The sequence below is a fragment of the Homarus americanus genome, unplaced genomic scaffold (assembly GCF_018991925.1).
Source record: "Homarus americanus isolate GMGI-L3 unplaced genomic scaffold, GMGI_Hamer_2.0 scaffold2361, whole genome shotgun sequence".
NCBI lineage: Eukaryota > Metazoa > Arthropoda > Malacostraca > Decapoda > Nephropidae > Homarus > Homarus americanus.
Genome location: NW_024724824.1, coordinates 282,544 through 303,198, shown reverse-complemented (window position 1 = coordinate 303,198; position 20,655 = coordinate 282,544). Strand labels below are relative to the sequence as shown.

Sequence of the window (20,655 nt, the reverse complement as noted above, 5' to 3'; positions counted from 1 at the left end):
AAACATTGAGGCTACCATTAACCGTGAACAACTACGCTGGACAGGCCATGTTACTTGCATGGATGACACGAGACTGCCAAAGCAGCTACTTTACAGTCACCGAACGAACAGTAAACTTAACGCCGGCGGGCAACTGAAAAGGTATAAGGGTAGTCTTAACACAAACCTGAAACAGAGCCAAATCGACCCCCTCACCAGGGAGACGATTACTCCACACTGTAACGCTTAGAGGATCACCACACGAGGTGTCAATACTTTCGAGCTAGCCCGACTACATACCGAGGCAAACAAGCGCCAACGCCGGAAAAACGCTGCCGCTGCCGCCGCCCCTCCCGCACTAGATGTAGCCCCACATATGAAACACCTGTGGACGACCCTGCCGGTCCTGTGACGGCCTTTCTAATCACCCCAGAGCTCACCATAGAAAGTGACATCTTTAATAACTTATATCATTGTCTCAAAGTTGGATGATCGTCATATTCGATTCCGAGAGACAGCAAAGTAGTAGGATAATTCTACTAATCATCTTAATTACATTGCTTGGGGCAATTAGCTGGTTGGCTACCTGTGGCATTACCTGGTCTTAATTGATGGCTTCGACTGTTCGTTTCCCCTTACCTGAAAAGAAAAGACACAACTATTAGATAATCTGTGGTTGGGTAAAGATATTTTGTTTGATTTATTTCCGGTTTTGGTAAATGTGTGTGTGTGTGTGTGTGTACATATTATTTCTTATAAATACGCGTATTATACAAACATGCAAAATATACACCTACCCCCAAACACACACACACACACACACACACACACACACACACACACACACACACACACACACACACACACACACGCACACATCCCCTGTTCTGTATTCATTACGACTGTACACACGACAACAAAAAAGTACACCGCTGTACAAATTAAGTCCTGGACGGTTCCCTAATCGAATTTTTGTGAAGTCGGAGAGAGAGATTCATAGATTGTCTATTATAAGGATATAGATAGATAGATAGATAGATAGATAGATAGATAGATAGATAGATAAATAGATGAGATAGATAGATAGATAGATAGATGAAAGGGAGGGAGGAAAAGAACGTGAGGAGAAGGCAGGAGAGAGAGAGAAGAAATGAAAAACAAAGGAAAAGAGGCAAACAGAGAGAGAAATAAAAGAGAGGGAGAAAGGGAGGATCACATATAGAGAGAGGGGTGAGACAGAGGCGATAGAGGAGGAGAGAAAGGGGAGGAGGGAGGGGAGGGAGGGTAGGACACTTTAATATTCCCCACACAGGGGAATGAGGGAGGAGGGGAGGAAGGGAGGGGAGGAGGGAGGAGTGAAGAAGGAGGGAGGGAGAGGGAGGAGGAGGAGGGAGGGAGGTGAGAACGCCCAACACCTCAGCTCAAGGCCAAGTCACAACCTCTGCCTGGGTGACCTCACGCCTCCGCCTCTGAGGCATCCTTCCCACCTTCCAATTTCCGCCTGAGGTCACCGTCACAGCCTCCAATCATGATTCCTCCAATATTACCGAGGCGTTCACACACACACACACACACACACACACACACACACACACACACACACATACAGTATAACCAACATACCTCCCTGGATATATTTCCGGATATAGGCGATTATATACAATTAATATGCATGATATGTAGATTAGTTTAATGTGACAGTGCTACCCTCCTTCTTCCCCGGTGATGTTTGCCTGATACAGTGCCTCCCAGTACAGTGTGATGTGTTAAAATAATTCAGTACATCACAAAGAACCTTCCCCCCCTCCCCAGTACTCCAGGCACTGCAGAGTGGAGCCAGCGATTCATTAAATACTCTGGAGGAGGAGGAAGTGAGGAGAGTGAGGGAGAAGAGTGAGGGAGAAAGAGAGTGGAAGGAAGGAATATGGAAAGGAGAGGAACCAGAGAGAGAGAAACATCAGGGAATGTCTCTCTCTCTCTCTCCTCTCTCTCTCTCATCCGTGTGGCCAGAAGTATTTTGCCAGTAATTCCAAAAGTCTTGCTTCAAAATTCACAATTACACTTCAAGCCACCAATTTCCTATTGATTGGTGAGCTAATATGACCACAACACTCCCAATGGCCTTCGCTCACCAAGTGCAAATATTAAGTCCGAAAAATAAAGTCCCAAGTCCCGGCAGAAGTAAGAAAATAAATGTCTGTATGTACTATATATATATATATATATATATATATATATATATATATATATATATATATATATATATATATATATATATATATATATATATATATATATATATATATATATATATATATATATATATATATATATATATATATATATATATATATATTGTCACCATTTATTAACATATGTGTATGTTCCTTTCCAATTTTGTGTGTGTGTGTGTGTGTGATCAGCATGCTCGCCTCATAAGCGACAGGACCCAGGTTCAATCCCGCAGGGGTGAAACTATGGGCAAGTTTCTTTACGCCATTTGCCTCTGTCTACCTAGTGGGGACCTGGATGTTAATCGTTTACGGATCGTGTTCGGTAATGATTAGCCAGTGCAGTAGGCGAGTTGTCGGTCTTCCTGGACTATTCCTTGACACTGGGTCATGCAGCTCGTTAACAGGGTGTGCCTGTTGTGTTGCAGCTTCTACACATTAAACAAATTCACGCCTAGGTGGCCCTAGGGTCGGCCATCCTCGTTACGAAAGGGCAACTATTATTTTTTTTTTTGTGTGTGTGTGTGTGTGTGTGTGCATCTATTTCTATCGGACTTCAGTAACAAGTTCAATAAACAAACCTTCCTTATTAACTCGTTAAGTCCTAAGGTCATCTCACATAAAAAGTCCGAAAAGTTAAAGTCACCCCACAGCTCAAGTCCAAAAAAAGATTCCGTCACAATAAAGCCCCCCCCTCCTCCCAAAAAAGTCCGGAGACAGGCCCACACAAAACCCAGTCCAAAAGGACCACAGGGGAAGGGGGGTGGGAAGGAGGAGTGGGAGAGGGGTGAGGGATGGAAGGAGGTGGGAAGGGAGGAAGAGAGGGTGATGTTTACAAGCAGCCACTAACGTCCAACCTGGGGAGCTAAACATGTCCGGGTTATGTGATGTACCAGGGGATAGGGCATCGATTACTGGGGGAAGGAAGGAAGGAAGGAAGGAAGGAAGGAAGGAAGGAAGGAAGAAGAAGAAGGAGGAGGGGAGGAATGAAGGAGAAGTAAGGAAGGAGGATGGGACGGAAGGAGGGAGGGAGAGGAGAGGGAGGGAGGGAGGGAGGGGAGGGAGGGAGGGGGAGGGAGGGAGGGAGGGAGGGAGGGAAGGAAGGAGGAACGGGAGAGGGATATAAATAGCTCAGGGTGGAGGGGGAAAGGAGGGTGAAGATCGGATGGGATGGGATGGGATGAGTTTTGGACGTGAGGGAGAAGGGAGGGATATATATGCCAGGCTGAAGGGAATGAAGAGATGGTTAGGGATGGAATGGAATGAGATGGGATGGGATGAGATGGGAGAGGTGGAGAGGATATATATTTGCCTACGGTAAAGAGAATGGATGGGATGAGGGTAAACATAGGGTGTGAGGGAGGAGGGGCACAGGGAGACTGGGAGGGAGATAAAGTGAAGGAGGGAGAGGAAGGAGACAGCCAGGGAGGGATGGAGGGAGGGAGGCAGGGAGGGAGGGATTCAAGGAAGAATGGAGGCAGTTAGAGAAGGGATGTACGGAGACATTAAGGCAGGGGCAGGAGACAGGAAGGGAGGCATAGGGAGAGAAGGAGGCAGGGAGAGGGAGGAGGCGGGGGAAATAGGGGGAGCAGGGAACAGGCAGGCATAGAAGTGAAGCAGGTGGACAGGGATAGAAGGATGCAGGGAGATAAGGGAGGCAGGGAGACAGGAGATCAGAGACAGGAAGGGAGGCAGGGAGGAAAGGGGAGGGGGGAGGAAGGGAGGCAGGGAGAGGAGGGAGGCAGGGAGCAGGAGATCAGAGAGACAGGAAGGGAGGCAGGAGAAAGGGAGGCAGGAGACAAGGAGTTAAGTATGCATCACTCCCGGGCGGTGTGGAAGGCTGGTGCAGAGTTTCAAGACAATCCACACGCAGTCCCTGAGGAGATCTTATTTACAGACGCACAGACAGGGAGACGCACAGACAGGGACGCACAGACAGGGAGACGTCATAGACAGGTTGACGCACAGAGAGGGAGACAGGGAGATGCAAGACAGGGGAGACGCATAGGCAGGAGAGCATTAGCAAGAGACGCACATACCAGGAGACGCACAGACAAGGAGACGCACAGACAAGGAGACGTACAGACAAGGAGACGCACAGACAGGAGACGTCACACAGGTTGACGCACAGACAGGGGAGACACAGACAAGGAGACCTACAGACAGGGAGACGCACAGACAGGAGACACAGACAGGAGACGACAGACAGGGAGATGCACAGACAGGGAGACGCACAGACAGGAGACGCACAGACAGGGAAGACGCACAGACAGGGAGACGCACAAACAGGGAGATGCACAGACAGGGAGATGCCAGACAGGGAGACGCACAGACAGGGGAGATGCACACAGGGAAGATGCACAGACAGGGAGACACAAACAGGGAGACGCAGACAGGGAGATGCACAGACAGGGAGACGCACAGACAGGAGATGCACAGACAGGGAGACGCACAGACAGGGAGATGCACAGACAGGAAGACGCACAGACAGGGAGACGCACATACCAGAGACGCATACCAGGAGACGCACACAGGGAGATGCAGACAGCAATAACAAAGAGAGACGCACAGAGAAGCACAGAGGAACGCACAGACAGGGGGGGAGAATGGTCAGAGGATTAATGGCACGGTATCCTATAACCCTGATACCAGTTAGCCGTAGAGGGATGGTGTTTGTGTATGGTTGTGATAGTGGCAGTGATGTTGGCTGAGCAGGTGGTGGGTAGTGGTAGTGGTGGTGGTGGTGGTGGTAGTGGTGGTGGTGGTGTGGTGGTGGTAGATGGTGGTTGTGGTGGTGGTAGTGATGGTGGTTGTGGTGGTGGTGGTGGTGGTGGTGGTGGTGATGCGATGGTGGTAGTGATGGATTCGGTGGTGGTGGTGTTCGTAGTTGTTGTGGTACTGGTGGTGATGGTGGTGGTGGTGGTGGTGGTGATGGATATAGTGGTTATGGTGTGGTGATGGCGCCTCTGGTGGTGGTAGTGATGGACTCGGTGGTGGTGGTGGTGTGGGGTGGTGGTGGTGGGTGGTGGTGGGTGTGATGTGTGGTGGTGGATGGTGGTTGTGTAGGGTACAAGGGGCAATGTTATGTAAAGACTATTCCCAAGGGAGGTACTATGTCACACGGCGGTACTTGTGAGATTGACGACCTGGTGGTGGTGGTGGTGGTGGTGGTGGTTGTGGTGTTAAGGATGATGGTGATGGTTGTGGTGTTAAGGATGATGGTGATGGTTGTGGTGTTAAGGATGATGGTGATGGTTGTGGTGTTAAGGATGATGGTGATGGTTGTGGTGTTAAGGATGATGGTGATGGTTGTGGTGTTAAGGATGATGGTGATGGTTGTGGTGTTAAGGATGATGGTGAAACTAACTGAGGAAATAAACAAGAACAACCCATTAATAAAAACAAAATCACCTACAAACAAAACAAAACGAAGCAAGAGATCAAACACACACACACACACACACACACACACACACACACACACACACACACACACACACACACACACAGTCTCATACATATTAATAAATCATTCATAAATTTAATTCTTCTCACACTGTATTAAATAAAACATTTTCTCTGTGTTTTATATAAAGTTTTACCTCGTGATTTACTAATTAAACCTGACGCTTCTCTAACAAAAGACACGTAACACTTGTCCTTTCTAACTTACAGAAATTAAAACAAGAAAACCATTTGTTAATTTAATTTTAATCAAACTTAAAAAAATCATGTGTAGTTTATCAATCCACGTGTGTGTATAAATTTATCCTCTTAAAAAATAAGAAAAATTATTAATTAAAACAAAAAACAGACTGATTTTAGGAAGCCTTAAGTAGCCATATTTAGCCATTATAAAAACCAACTAAAAAAAATAATTCTAAGGACCATATAAAAATATTTAAAAAATTACTAAAATCACTTGGTTATCTAAACTGTTCGGATGTTGAAATTGGCGAGTAAAAAAAAAATCAGATTGTAATTTTAAAATGTTCCTTGCGCTTGGTTTTATTTTTTATTTTTGAGTAAACATTATATAAGAAATAATAAGGTAAAATAAAAACACGAAAAAGGGGTAAATTCCATTATTAAAAACCAAATATATAAAACAAATTTAAAACAACAACTGACATTTAACTGTGTATCTAAAAACCTTAAATCCCCACAAACAGAAATTTAAACCAAATTTAAAAACCAGAATAATTTTAATTGGTGTTTTTTTTATGTGAACTAATATTTGAGTAACAATAAATTATCCCCAAATTACTACAATAAATTAATAAATAAATAAATAAATAAAGGATTACACATTCTACTGAACTTGGCGGGATAACGAGAGAAGGAAGGAAAGGAAGGAAGGAAGGAAGGAGGGGGGTGGAGGGAGGGGAGGAGGAGACAGAGAGGATGTAAGGAGAGGGAAGAAGGAGACAGAGGGATGGAAGGAGGGGGAAGGAAGGAGATGGGGGAGGGGATGGAGGAGGAGGAGAGAAAGAAAGATGGAGGAAGAAGGAGGAGAGAAGGATGAAGAGGAGGAGGGGGTGGAGAGAGGGAAGAAGGAAGGAAAGAAATGAGGAATGGAGATGGATGGATGGATGAGGAGGGAAGAAGGAGATAAGGAGGAAGGTTAGAAGATAGAGGAAAGAAAAAGAAAAGGAAAGAGGAGGAAGGACAGTACAAAAAATCATACATAAATTATAATTGTCCTCAAATCCTATATTAATCAAAATATCAATAAACGTAATTAAATGAATTAATAAATCGATCAATTAATTAACGACGAATCAAACTTAATTAAATGGAAACGAAATACAAACTGGACAGGAGTTCCCTCTCTCTCTCTCTCCTTCTTCTTCACCCATTAAATATATGGATCTGAAGGCAAGTAATGACGTATTATTTGTTATGTACCCAAAGGTGTCCAATCAATTAGGACTCTCGTTTGACTAACAAAAGGTGTGTGTGTGTGTGTGTGTGTGTGTGTGTGTGTGTGTGTGTGTGTGTGTGTGTGTGTGTGTGTGTGTGTGTGTGTGTGTCGGTCCGGTTACTTTGCACGAATGTCTGGGGAATTCCTCTCTCTCACATATAACTTCAAGTAACACGAGAATTAACACAGCAACTTTCAGCTAACTATTCACAACATATCACAATTAACTAGATATATTCTGATTCATTAACCATTCCAATTAACTCAATATATTCTGATTCATTAACTACACAATTAACTAGATATATTCTGATTCATTAACTTCCAATTAACTCAATATTCTGATTCATTAACCATTCCAATTAACTCAATATATTCTGATTCATTAACCATTCCAATTAACTAATATATTCTGATTCATTAACCATTCCAATTAACTCAATATATTCTGATTCATTAACCACTCCAATTAACTCAATATATTCTGATTCATTAACCATTCCAATTAACTCAATATATTCTGATTCATTAACCATTCAATTAACTAGATATATTCTGATTCATTAACCATTCCAATTAACTCAATATATTCTGATTCATTAACCATTCCAATTAACTCAATATATTCTGATTCATTAACCACTCCAATTAACTCAATATATTCTGATTCATTAACCATTCCAATTAACTCAATATATTCTGATTCATTAACCATTCCAATTAACTCAATATAATCTGATTCATTAACCACTCCAATTAACTCAATATATTCTGATTCATTAACCACTCCAATTAACTCAATATATTCTGATTCATTAACCATTCCAATTAACTCAATATATTCTGATTCATTAACCATTCCAATTAACTCAATATATTCTGATTCATTAACCACTCCAATTAACTCAATATATTCTGATTCATTAACCATTCCAATTAACTCAATATATTCTGATTCATTAACCATTCCAATTAACTCAATATATTCTGATTCATTAACCATTCCAATTAACTCAATATAATCTGATTCATTAACCATTCCAATTAACTCAATATATTCTGATTCATTAACCATTCCAATTAACTCAATATATTCTGATTCATTAACCACTCCAATTAACTCAATATATTCTGATTCATTAACCACTCCAATTAACTCAATATATTCTGATTCATTAACCACTCCAATTAACTCAATATATTCTGATTCATTAACCATTCCAATTAACTCAATATATTCTGATTCATTAACCATTCCAATTAACTCAATATATTCTGATTCATTAACCATTCCAATTAACTCAATATATTCTGATTCATTAACCACTCCAATTAACTCAATATATTCTGATTCATTAACCATTCCAATTAACTCAATATATTCTGATTCATTAACCACTCCAATTAACTCAATATATTCTGATTCATTAGCCATTCCAATTAACTCAATATATTCTGATTCATTAACCACTCCAATTAACTCAATATATTCTGATTCATTAACCATTCCAATTAACTCAATATATTCCAAGTTCCTGAACACAACATATTTAAACAACCAATTGTAACTCCAACTAATCAAAACATGTCAATGGTTATTATTTCATTAAACTAAATTAAGTAACAATTAATGAGCATATCCCAACTAACTAAACATATACCCAATCACTAAAATAATTTGCTAATCAACAATCCCTAATCACCATTCACACATAATACTAATTAAACAAACGCAAGGTACGTCCTAATCACAGAGTCATTAACCCAATTAATTTACATGCCATAAACGAGCTAGTTAGACCTCGTTAGCTCACACCATTACGGACTAAATATCAAATTTCAGGTAATAATGCCGGTGACTCATTCTCTTAACAGCTGATCTGGGCAGGTGAATGTGTTTGTAAATAAAAGGTGTCAATCTGAGGACATTTAAATCCGGTTTGTTTACATTGTAACAGCTGATTTGGAAAGTTGTTTTGGTTTCATTAATTATCTCGTAACTCAATGACATTTTAAGGCTTTCCTCTACACTACTCACAGGCTCACACACACACACACACACACACACACACACACACACTTTACTGTTCTCATTCTCACTTCGTACACAGAAAGAATACTCAGACGTAAATAAAGACAGACAAAGAGACAGGTGGACTAACAGAGACAGAGAGGGACAAAGAAACTAAGAGATACACAGACAGACAGACAGACAGACAGAAACAGACAAGTAAGAGACACAATGAGAAAGAGATGGAGACTTAGACAGACAGACAGACAAACAGACAGATAGACAGACATAAGGAAAGAGAGACTGAAAGAGATAAATAGAGATACACAGACAGACAGACATACAGACACAGAGACATACAAACAGCCACACCAATACAGCCATAATCACCAGTCAGTCCCCCTGATCTAACTCCCATGTTATCAAAGACACATATTCTCCCTCACCACTACTGTACATCACTATTACCACTTTATTACAGTCTCACGTTAATTTATCATCACTACGTATATATTCCTCACTTCTTCTTCTTCCCCTAATCATCCACATACGATTATTATTGTCATTATTCTTCTTGATTTTATGATCGTTCGTGTAATTATTGTTCCTCATTACACGTGTATTGTTGTAATTATCCTTTTATTATTATTATTATTATTATTATTATTATTATTATTATTATTATTATTATTATTATTATTATTATTATTATTATTATTATTATTACTATTAACGTTCCTGATACTATCATATCAAGTTGAAGAAATTATCATATGTAATAACAGCGCTCTCTCGCTCTCTCTCTCTCTCTCTCTCTCTCTAAATCACTGTAACTACGAAAATTTAAAAAAATCAAAATAAAACACCTGAGTTACTTGGCCTCAGGTGTTGATTCAGCTCGCGTAGTGTCACCTGTTTAGCCGTCCAACACCTGGCAAGGGAAGGTCATATGTATGTATGTATGTATGTATGTGAGGAGGGGGTTTGAAGGAGTGCTATGCGGTCAGGACCTCACAACCCAACTATAAACTTAGCCACTTGTGTTCCCCCTACACGGCCAACACCCTCCTGCGTATGTTTAATATATGCGGGCCCCTGCTGTGTTGTGTGTGTGTGTGTGTGTGTGTGTGGAGGTGTAGGTTACTCTCTCTCTCTCTCTCTCTCTCTCTCTCTCCTCATCTTCCTCCTCCTCCTGTTTCATCTCAACATTCTTATTACTCTTCCATCCTCTTTTCCTCCTCATCTTTCCCCTCCTCTTTTATCCAAAGCCTCTTCCTTCTCACCCCTCCTCCTCCGCCTCCTCCTTACCCCTCTTCCTCCAAGACATCCATTTAAAGGTTCATCCCAGGAGTTGGACAGCCTCCAACTAGACACACACACACACACACACACACACACACACACACACACACACACACACACACACACACACACACACACACACACACACACACACACACACACACACAGGTCTGGCAACAACAACATTGATCCATCCTCGTATAATCTCCACCAGTTTGGATGTATGTGTCTTTATTACCTTTAGTTACAGCAGTCGGCATGGGAGTCCTCTTACCTACGAGACCAACCGAACATTACAGATGTTAAATTCTCACACTATCAAAACATTCTCTAATTACAGGTGTTTTAGATTCTGAAACAACAGTAAGATTCTCGGAACTAACTAACCTAATTTAAGCTAATTTTAATCTCTCCCATCTCCCAAGGTAAGCGTTAGGGTGTTTTATCTTAAGCTGGGGTGGCTAATCTTCGGGTGATCCTCGAGATGGGATTTAACTAGTGTGTTATGCCTTAGATACATTCAACCACCATCTCCCTTCACCACTTCTACTACTACCTGACTAACTAGCACTACTAACACTATTAACATCATCACTACCATCACACCTCCACCACACAGCAGACAACACCACACACCAAAGGCCACTACTCACTGTAAGACTTCGAAAAAACCTAAATCTTTATTACTGTTGATCTTCTATGAATACAGAACACAAGGCTCCCTCACCATACATTCTCCCGGTAAGATTTTACAACACGACGAAAAAAAGTATATAGAGTTTACTGAATATATAAAGAATCTTAAGTTGTTTTTCCTCTCTCTGTTTATGTTGATTTTTCTTCTTTTTTTTTTTAGATTTTCGAGTCAGGGTTCTGTATGTTTGAATTGTCGTAAGGTTATTTTTAAGCATAAGAATAATAAGATAAAATTGAACTTACGGTAGAAATAAGATGTATATTTCCGAGTCTGTGTTCAATATGCTCAAAACATCGTAAGGTAAATTTCATCAAACATATACTGTAAATAATAATAAGACAAAAAATATGATTAAGAGTCAGTTTTCCGTATACTCAAAGTGTCGTAGGATGTTTACAGTTTAAATATGAACTTAAGTCTAGGTTAGGGATGTTTTCTTAGGCACATTCTTAAGATACAATTAATAAGACTTAAGTAGAGGTCTGTGCCGTCTACTATGATGTTCGTAAGATTTTTTGTTTTTTTTACCGTGAGACAAAATATATATTATTTACATTTATGCGTATCAATTCCTTCTGTTCAAAAGTTCCTCCGATTATTCTCATAAATATATTGGAAAAAAATAGAATAAATCTGAACTAAAACCAAGTTCAAAGCTGTTCAAAGATTACTAAGGTCATTTTTGGTTCCATAAACTGTAGGTGAGAGAACACACACACACACAACGTCTTTACGGTCGAATCTCAGTGTAATATCGATGCCATGTGAATCATCGTTTTCCCCTTTACCATGGTTGCTGTAGAGTCTCGGAGCAATTACGACGCCATTTTGCCTATACTAGTTTTATATCGTAGGTTTAGTGAGTCACCCAGACGCGCCCTCAGCTAGAGAGAGAGAGAAGCGTTAAATTTTCGCTGATGATTATAAAAACAGTGCCAGTAAGAGCACTCATACGTCTGGCGTTATCTTTTATTATAGTAGGAACTTTAGACAGGGGATGGGGGAGGGGGGGGGAGGGTTGGGGAGGAGGGAAGAATAAATACGCGACTCTGAGAATCCCAGCAGTCCTCAGCAGTGTGGGCCACCCCCTCCCCTCCCCCTCCTCCCCTGTGGGTCTAATTAGGGCCATTCTCCCCACAGTGGAACCAGTGTTAGTACAGAAGGCAGCCCTAACACCCGGTGGCCACCTGCCATGTCCTGTACTGTTACAATGGATAACTTCCAGCCCAAGATGGCATCAAATCCGACTCGCAGTGGTAAGAGTGAGGCGCTGTACCTGTGAACCCTGAACTCTTAGACTAAAGATGGAGGGGAATGAACGTAAGATCCTTAATGAACCTTGAACACTGAACTCTTATGACCAAGAGCCAAAAACAAGAGACTTACCCACACAGAAACCCTACTTCTTTTATCTACACACCTTCTCTCCTTTACTCCTCCTGTTCCTCCTCCTCCTTCCCTTCCCTTTACTTGAAAGGCGAGAGAGATGCTAAGATGCGGTTCCCTTTCTTCAAGATGGTGAGTGAAATAAGTTTACCCTCTTGAAGTAGTTGGTGAGTTGTGGTGGGGGAGATGGGGGAGGGGAATGATGGGGAGGTGATGGAGTGGGCGTGTTATGGGGAGGTGATGGAGTGGGCGTGTTATGGGGAGGTGATGGAGGGCGGGCGGGGGAGGTGATGAGGGGGAGGTGATGGAGGGGCGTGATGGGGAGGTGATGGAGTGGACGTGTTATGGGGAGGTGATAGGGGTAGAGGTGTTATGGGGTTGGTTGGGTTGATAGGAAGGTAGTGAAGGGAGTGGTGGGAAGGTGATGGGGTGGTGGAGAGGGGAGTGATGGGGTGGTGGAGACGGTAGGGGGGTGATGGGGTGGTGGAGAGGGGAGTGATGGGGTGGTGGAGACGGTAGGGGGGTGATGGGGTGGTGGAGAGGGGAGTGATGGGGTGGTGGAGACGGTAGGGGGGTGATGGGGTGGTGGAGAGGGAGAGGGGAGTGATGGGGAAAGTGGTAGGAGGGAAGTTTGAAACCTGGAAAGTGGATAGGGTTATGGCTTGGGTTTGTTCTAGAGAGAGAGGGAAAGGTTAGTTAAGGGATAGGTTCTTGAAGTGGTGTGGTGGTGGCAGGAGCAGTGAAGTAGATAATTAAGTTTTTCACACACACACACACACACACACACACACACACACACACACACACACACACACACACACATAATTTCTTTAAACATCTAGTATAATCAACTATAGAGTAAAATTAATTATCAAAAATGCCGAAATTGTACAAACAAATCACATCTACAGTAGGTTGTTTTGGCGGGAAAAAGTGATGCCAACACAAACACGCTCTCCTCTCGTTAAACAGAGTAGGCGCAGGTAAAGCCCCTAACTAATGGGTTTTCGCACCATTTTAGCAATTAACTTCTGTGCCAGCTAGGTGAAATGACAAGTTGTCACGGCATTTGCTGGAATATTAATGGCTGACCACACTACCCTGACAAATGAGCTGTTCGAAATACCGTAAAAAAAAAATACACTGAAAAATGGTGGTATGTGAAGTACTACAGTGTGTAGTTGGTTCCGGTGGCTGGGTAGTTGGCGGTACTTGTGAATATTTCGGAACACCATAACACCAGTAAAAAAATTTACACAAATGAAATATAAATAATTAAATTGCAGCTGGCGGCACTTTTGAATCCTTAGGGACATGATAAACATACTACAAAAAAGCATAAGAACTAAATAAAGTGGATTAAATAGAGGATGGCGGCACTTGTGAACCGATGGAACACCATAAAAGCATTATAAAATACAAGCATGGTTTATGATGTGTATGATTCAGGCGGCGGCACTTTTGAACTGTTCAGGACAAGACCAAAACACACTAAGGCGCACTTTGACGTTATAACGTTATTACTACACTTCAACGGTAAAGGTCTTTGAACTCGTAACAAAGTTAGGAATTACACTAGTCCAACAACAATTAAAAATTACGAGGGATAGAACTGAATGTAAGACGTATTAAAAATTGTGTCTGGTGGATACCTCTGAGGGAGGCTGAAACCTTAGTTCAGGAGGTTCGAAATACCTGTACAACCGGTGCATAATACAAGTAAATCAGTTATTGTGCAAATGATTAAAGTGATATGTAAGTTAGCGACCCTTTTGAATTATTCAGAACATCTTAAATCGAAGAAAATGGAAGAAAATAAATTAAATGTGATATTAATGTAGCTGTAAGAGATACTACTGAAGCAAACATTAATACCATAAAACACTGTAAAAAAAATAAACAATACACCACTGATTTTGATGAGACAAGATGGCGGCTATTTTCAATCGTCCAGAACCCCATAAAACATAGAAAATGTGAAGAATTAAAGAAAATGGAAGGCGACTGTGGTAAGAGGTAATACTGAACAAACCACACCAAACATCATAACACTCTAAAACACGAAACAAAATTACTAGGTAAATATTGGACAGATACTTAGTGACACCTCTTTTTACCCCTGATTACCATTACAACTGTGTGTTGGTCAGGAAAACGAAATAATATGCAGGAAAATTAAAACAAGTCTAGGAAAACGAAGTAATACCCTGGATAATACAATAAAGTCCAGGAAAATAGGATGTCAAGGAAAATACAATAATTTGCAGGAAAATATGGCAATATCCATGAAAATTAAGTAAAATTATCCAGGAAAATTAAGAAACATCCAGGAAAAATTAAGAAATGTCCAGGAAAGTGAAGTAATTTCCATGAAAATTGAAAAAAATCCAGGAAAATAAAGTAATGTCCAGAAAAATTAAATTTCTCCCGGAAAATGGAATATAATGCAGAAAAAAGAAGGAAAATAGATTAAATTGAGGTAGACAGCACTTATGAAACTCTCGCCTCAACACCAAATGCGGGAAAATGGAATATCGATCAACTGATTATGATGGTTAAGTGTTTAGCGTCTCCTCTCAAACGTTCTGGATATTGTTAACGTTTGGAATAAAAGCATTTGAAATGTCGTAAATGTTCAGAATGTTGTAAACGTAAGGAATGTCATTAATGCTCAGAATATCGTTAACGTTTGGAATACCTGTATTTAGAATGTCGTAACGTTTGGATTATCACAAACGTTAAGAATGTCATAAACGTTCGGAACATCACACACATATGTTCGGAATATCGTTGACTTACAAAACACTGAAAAAAAATTTGCTAATAACAAAAGATAAGAAAAAATCATTTAACTTCAGGTGGCGGCTCTTTGGAAACATTACTTTCGACAATTTAAAAAACACAGACACTGCAAACTAAGTTAAATTAAACCCAGGATATTTCTTTATGGAGAGGAGGAGGTAAGAGGCATTAATGAAACACTAAAAACAGTTTAAAACGCAGGAAAATCTAATCTGAGGCAATTTAAAGTGGTGGCTGCATTGCTGGCGGCACTTTTGAAATGCCAAGAACACTTTTAAAACGGGAAATGAAGTGTAGTGGAATTACTGTTGTTGGTTAAGTATCTAGCAGCACCTTTGAAATGTTTGAAACACAAGATAAACAATGTTAAATGGAGGTAAATGGAATATACTAAAGAAATAAAGTACAGTAGAAGTACACAATATGGCGGGAGGTGGAGTGTACTTTTGTACCCAAGGCGTTACATCACTCTAGGACACCAGATGTACCATATCCTAAATAATAATAATAATAATAATAATAATAATAATAATAATAATAATAATAATAATAATAATAATAATAATAAAAATAACAATAATAATAATAATAATAATAATAATAATAATAATAATAATAATAATCATAATAATAATAATAATAATTATATCTCACCCCTTAACATCAACCTCTAAACCGATATCAACCTGTCACACCTCACATCAACCTGTCACACCTCACATCAACCTGTCACACCTCGCATCAACCTGTCACACCTCGCATCAACCTGTCACACCTCGCATCAACCTGTCACACCTCACATCAACCTGTCACACCTCACATCAACCTGTCACACCTCGCATCACCCTGTCACACCTCACATCAACCTGTCACACCTCATCAACCTCGTCACACCTCACATCAACCTGTCCTCACATCAACCTGTTACACCTCCACATCAGCCTGTCACACCTCACATCAACCTGTCACACCTCACATCGCCTGTCACACCTCACATCCCTGTCATACCTCATCAACCTGTCATGCCTCATCAACCTGTCACACCTCATATCAACCTGTCACCTCGCATCAACCCTGTTACACCTCCATCAACCTGTCACCTCCACATCAACCTGTCACACCTCGCATCAACCTGTCACACCTCACATCAACCTGTCACACCTCCCATCAACCTGTCACACCTCGCATCAACCTGTCACCTCATCAACCTGCACCTCACATCAACCTGTCACAACCTCGCATCAACCTGTCACACCTCACATCACCTGTCACACCTCACATCAACCTGTCACACCTCACATCAACCTGTCACACCTCACATCAACCTGTCACACCTCGCATCAACCTGTCACACCTCACATCAACCTGTCATACCTCACATCAACCTGTCACACCTCACATCAACCTGTCAAACAAGAGAAGCTAAAAAAAAATCACCTTTCACATTCTTATCTTAAGTATTTTGTATTTTATCAGACTACAAAAAATATCATTACTGTATTCAGAAACAAGAGTACATGTACAGTCAATCCTGTGCGATAACAATATCTACCTGTAATTACCTTGTGGCCCTTTACCTAAATTCACTCCAGCACAAAAGTAATTACACAAACTAAAGGCCGCTTTGCTTTACCTCTGTATCAGTTTTCCGAATATACACAAACCCGCGTTACTTGCTCAGCACAATGTTCCCACTGCGTAAATATATATTCATCATATAACGCTGAAATACTAACTAAATATCAAAGTCCAATAGAGTTCTTTGGGGCTCATCTTTTCACGAGAGTTGTAGCATGTAATACGCTCAGCCATGCCGATGTGAATGAGAGTTATCTGAAATACCAAAACCACACATCGTCATTATCAATAGAGAGGAATTTAATTTTACCTGTGTGTGTGTGTGTAATGTTTAATAGTTCCCATTAGGCATTATTGGGCTGTAAAATGACGATTATTCACATTAACTTCTTGAGGTTAACTGTACATGAACCCCTGTAGCTAAAAGTGGCTGACTCTACCTCTGCCCCACATGACACTCTACCTCTCCCCCACATGACACTCTACCTCTGCCCCACATGACACTCTACCTCTCCCCCACATGACACTCTATCTCTGCCCCACATGACACTCTACCTCTCCCCCACATGACACTCTACTCCCCCCCACATGACACTCTACCTCTCCCCCACATGAAACTCTACCTCTCCCCCACATGACACTCTACCTCTGCCCCACATGACACTTCACCTCTCCTCCACATGACACTTCACCTCTCCACTACGTGTCATAACTCTGAGCTCCACACATTGTCCATCATAGTACGTCACATAATTTAGTCGCAGATATCAATGTTAGTTTAGTATGAGATTTTGAAACCTAACCTAACCTAACCTAACCTAACCCATTAAAGGTGAGATGACTCCTTGATCACGACGTCAAACTGCTCAGTGTGATGAATTAGACAGGTGAGTGAGGCAGCTTAACACCTTTAAGTACGACGATTTAACCCCTTGAGTATGATGATTTAACCCTTTGAGTATGATGATTTAACCCCTTGAGTATGACGATTTAACCCTTTGAGTATGATGATTTAACCCCTTGAGTATGATGATTTAACCCCTTGAGTATGATGATTTAACCCCATGAGTATGATGATTTAACCCCATGAGTATGATGATTTAGCCCCCTCAGTATGATGATTTAACCCCCTTAGTACGACGATTTAACCCCTTGAGTATGATGATTTAACCGCCTGAGTATGTTGATTTAACCCCCTTAGTACGACGATTTAACCCCTTGAGTATGATGATTTAACCCCTGGTACGATGATTTAACCCCTAAGGTACGATGATTTAACCCCTTGAATATGATGATTTAACCCTTGAGTTCAATATCCACATGCAGCACATACCCCTCTATATCCACATTCGTATTTTGTCCCTACCTCAATATCCATCCATCTACATATCCACACAAGTGTTGTATAAGACCTCTACATCACTCCCAACATCCAACCACACTCCACCATCCCTTACACCCACACACTCAACCAAACCTTACACCCACACACTCAACTAAACCTCACACCCACACACTACACCCCTTACACCCACACTCCACCCCATACTTCAACCTCCTCTCCCCCCCCACCCCTCCCCCCCACCCCTGTGCCTTGTATCCACCCCTACCCACATTGTAAGGGCGAAAATAGGCCCTGGTGTCGGAGATATTAAAGACAGGGTCAGGGAAGGGGGGAGGCCTTTATCAAGCCCTGGACGATCCCTTGGTCAAATATTTACCCTCGAGGCTCTTGTCCGCCATATCATATTCCGCTGAAGGGAAGGCGTCAACCCAGGTCACGGAGGAGGAGGAGCTGGGAGTGGGGAGGAGGAGGAGGAGCTGAGAGTGGGGAGGAGGAGCTGAGTGGGAGAGGAGGAGCTGAGAGTGGGGAGGAGGAGGAGGAGGAGGAGGAGCTGAGAGTGAGGAGGAGGAGGAGGAGGAGCTGAGAGTGGGGAGGAGAGCTGGAGAGTGGGGAGGAGAGGCAAGGTGGGGAGGAGGGAGGAGGGCTGGCGAAATTGTGAGGAGGAGGGCGGCTGAGTGGGCAGGAGTAGGAGGATGAGGTTTGGAAGCAGAAGGAGGAGATGAGAGAGATGGATGAAGAGAGATGGAGGAAGAGGAGGACGACATGAAGGAGAGGTTAGGAAGGGTGGAGGGGCAGAGAAGTGGGGAAGGGGAGGAGGAGGAGGGAGGAGGAGGAGGAGGAGGAGGAGGAGGAGGAGGAGGAGGAGGAGGAGGGGAGGAGGAGGAGGGAGGAGGAGGAGGAAGGGAGGATTACAGGACAGGTGGAAGAGGAACTGAGAGAAAGGTGAGGAGACGAAGAAGGAGGAGGAGAGGGGGAGGAAGACGGTGGAAAAGAGGAAGAGGAAATCATAGAAAAAAACGAAAAATGAAAAGCAAGAGTAAAAAGGTAGAATTACAACACACACACACACACACACACACACACACACACACACACACACACACACACACACATCTTCCTTATCCTATTTCCCTTTCCATTGTCTTAAAACCTATTCCCTATTCTTTAATCTCACCTTTATTACCTAACTCGATATTTATCCTATTTCCATACGACTTACTATTAACCTATTTCCCTACGTCTTATCATCACCATATGGTCTCCTGTCATATACCTATTATAGAGCTTAACTCTTAAATAGGCTCACAATTTAAGTCGACGAAATATACGTGGGTTTTTAATAATATTTTTTTGGCTACGTTTTTATTAATTTTGATAATGATGCAATTTTTTTTTAAACCATCTTATGTTGGGTTTATTAAAACTTCACAAACAAATCACGGGTTTGCAAATTGACTTAAACCATTAGTGTTTTTTTTTGTTTTTTAATGGCGGTAAAAAACGTCGGCTTTTATGAAGACTAAATTTACTTTGATCATTGTATGTGAGTTTAAAATAGAGACAGACAGACAGACAGACAGACAGAGACAGACAGATAGATAGACAGACAGACAGACAGACAGACAGACAGACAGACAGACAGACAGACAGATCAGACACTCTTAGAAATAGGTAGAGAGATAAAGAGACAGACAAATGGATACACAGACAGATTGAAAACAGACAGAAAGATACTGACATACATATAGAGATCGATAGGGCGAATAGATAAGGAAAGAGGCAGATAGATAGATAGATGGATAGATAGATAGATAGATAGATAGATAGATAGATAGATTGATACACAGATAGATAGATAGATAGATAGATAGATAGATAGATAAAGACAGACACACAGATAGACAGATAGATAGATAGACAGATAGATAGATAGATAGATAGATAGATAGATAGATAGATAGACAGATAGATAGATAGACACAGAGTGACTATGGGTTACTGTTATAGGAAAATATAGCCTCGGAGAAATTAACAGAGACTCGTAAAGCTGTTGTAGAGTTTCAATTAGTTCAGCGAGGATGGTTTATGACGTCACAGAGATAAAGAAAATGGGGTGTGATCTCTCTCTCTCTCTCTCTCTCTCTCTCTCTCTCTCTCTCTCTCTCTCTCTCTCTCCACAAACGTTCATACACAACCCGTAAGTTATATAAAAGATAAACCAGTGTAAGAGTTTAAACCCCTCTTCGTTAAATCCTCTTGTGGTTTGTAATTAAATTTTGATTAAAGAAAATGAATTTGGCTTAGGGGGGTTCTTTTCTAAATCACAGGGATGACCTAACTCTGTGTGTGTGTGTGTGTGTGTGTGTGTGTGTGTGTGTGTGTGTGTGTGTGTGTGTGTGT

The 20,655-nt window shown here is 41.5% G+C and overlaps 1 protein-coding gene across 1 annotated transcript; it reads right to left on the bottom strand.

Annotated features, from left to right (window-relative positions):
• Positions 1 to 7,678: 7,678 nt before the first annotated feature.
• LOC121864573 lies at positions 7,679 to 8,641 on the bottom strand. The gene has a single exon (XM_042363639.1). It carries the CDS (start codon positions 8,639 to 8,641, stop codon positions 7,679 to 7,681), a length of 963 nt encoding a protein of 320 aa, XP_042219573.1.
• Between the last annotated feature and the right edge of the window lie 12,014 nt (positions 8,642 to 20,655).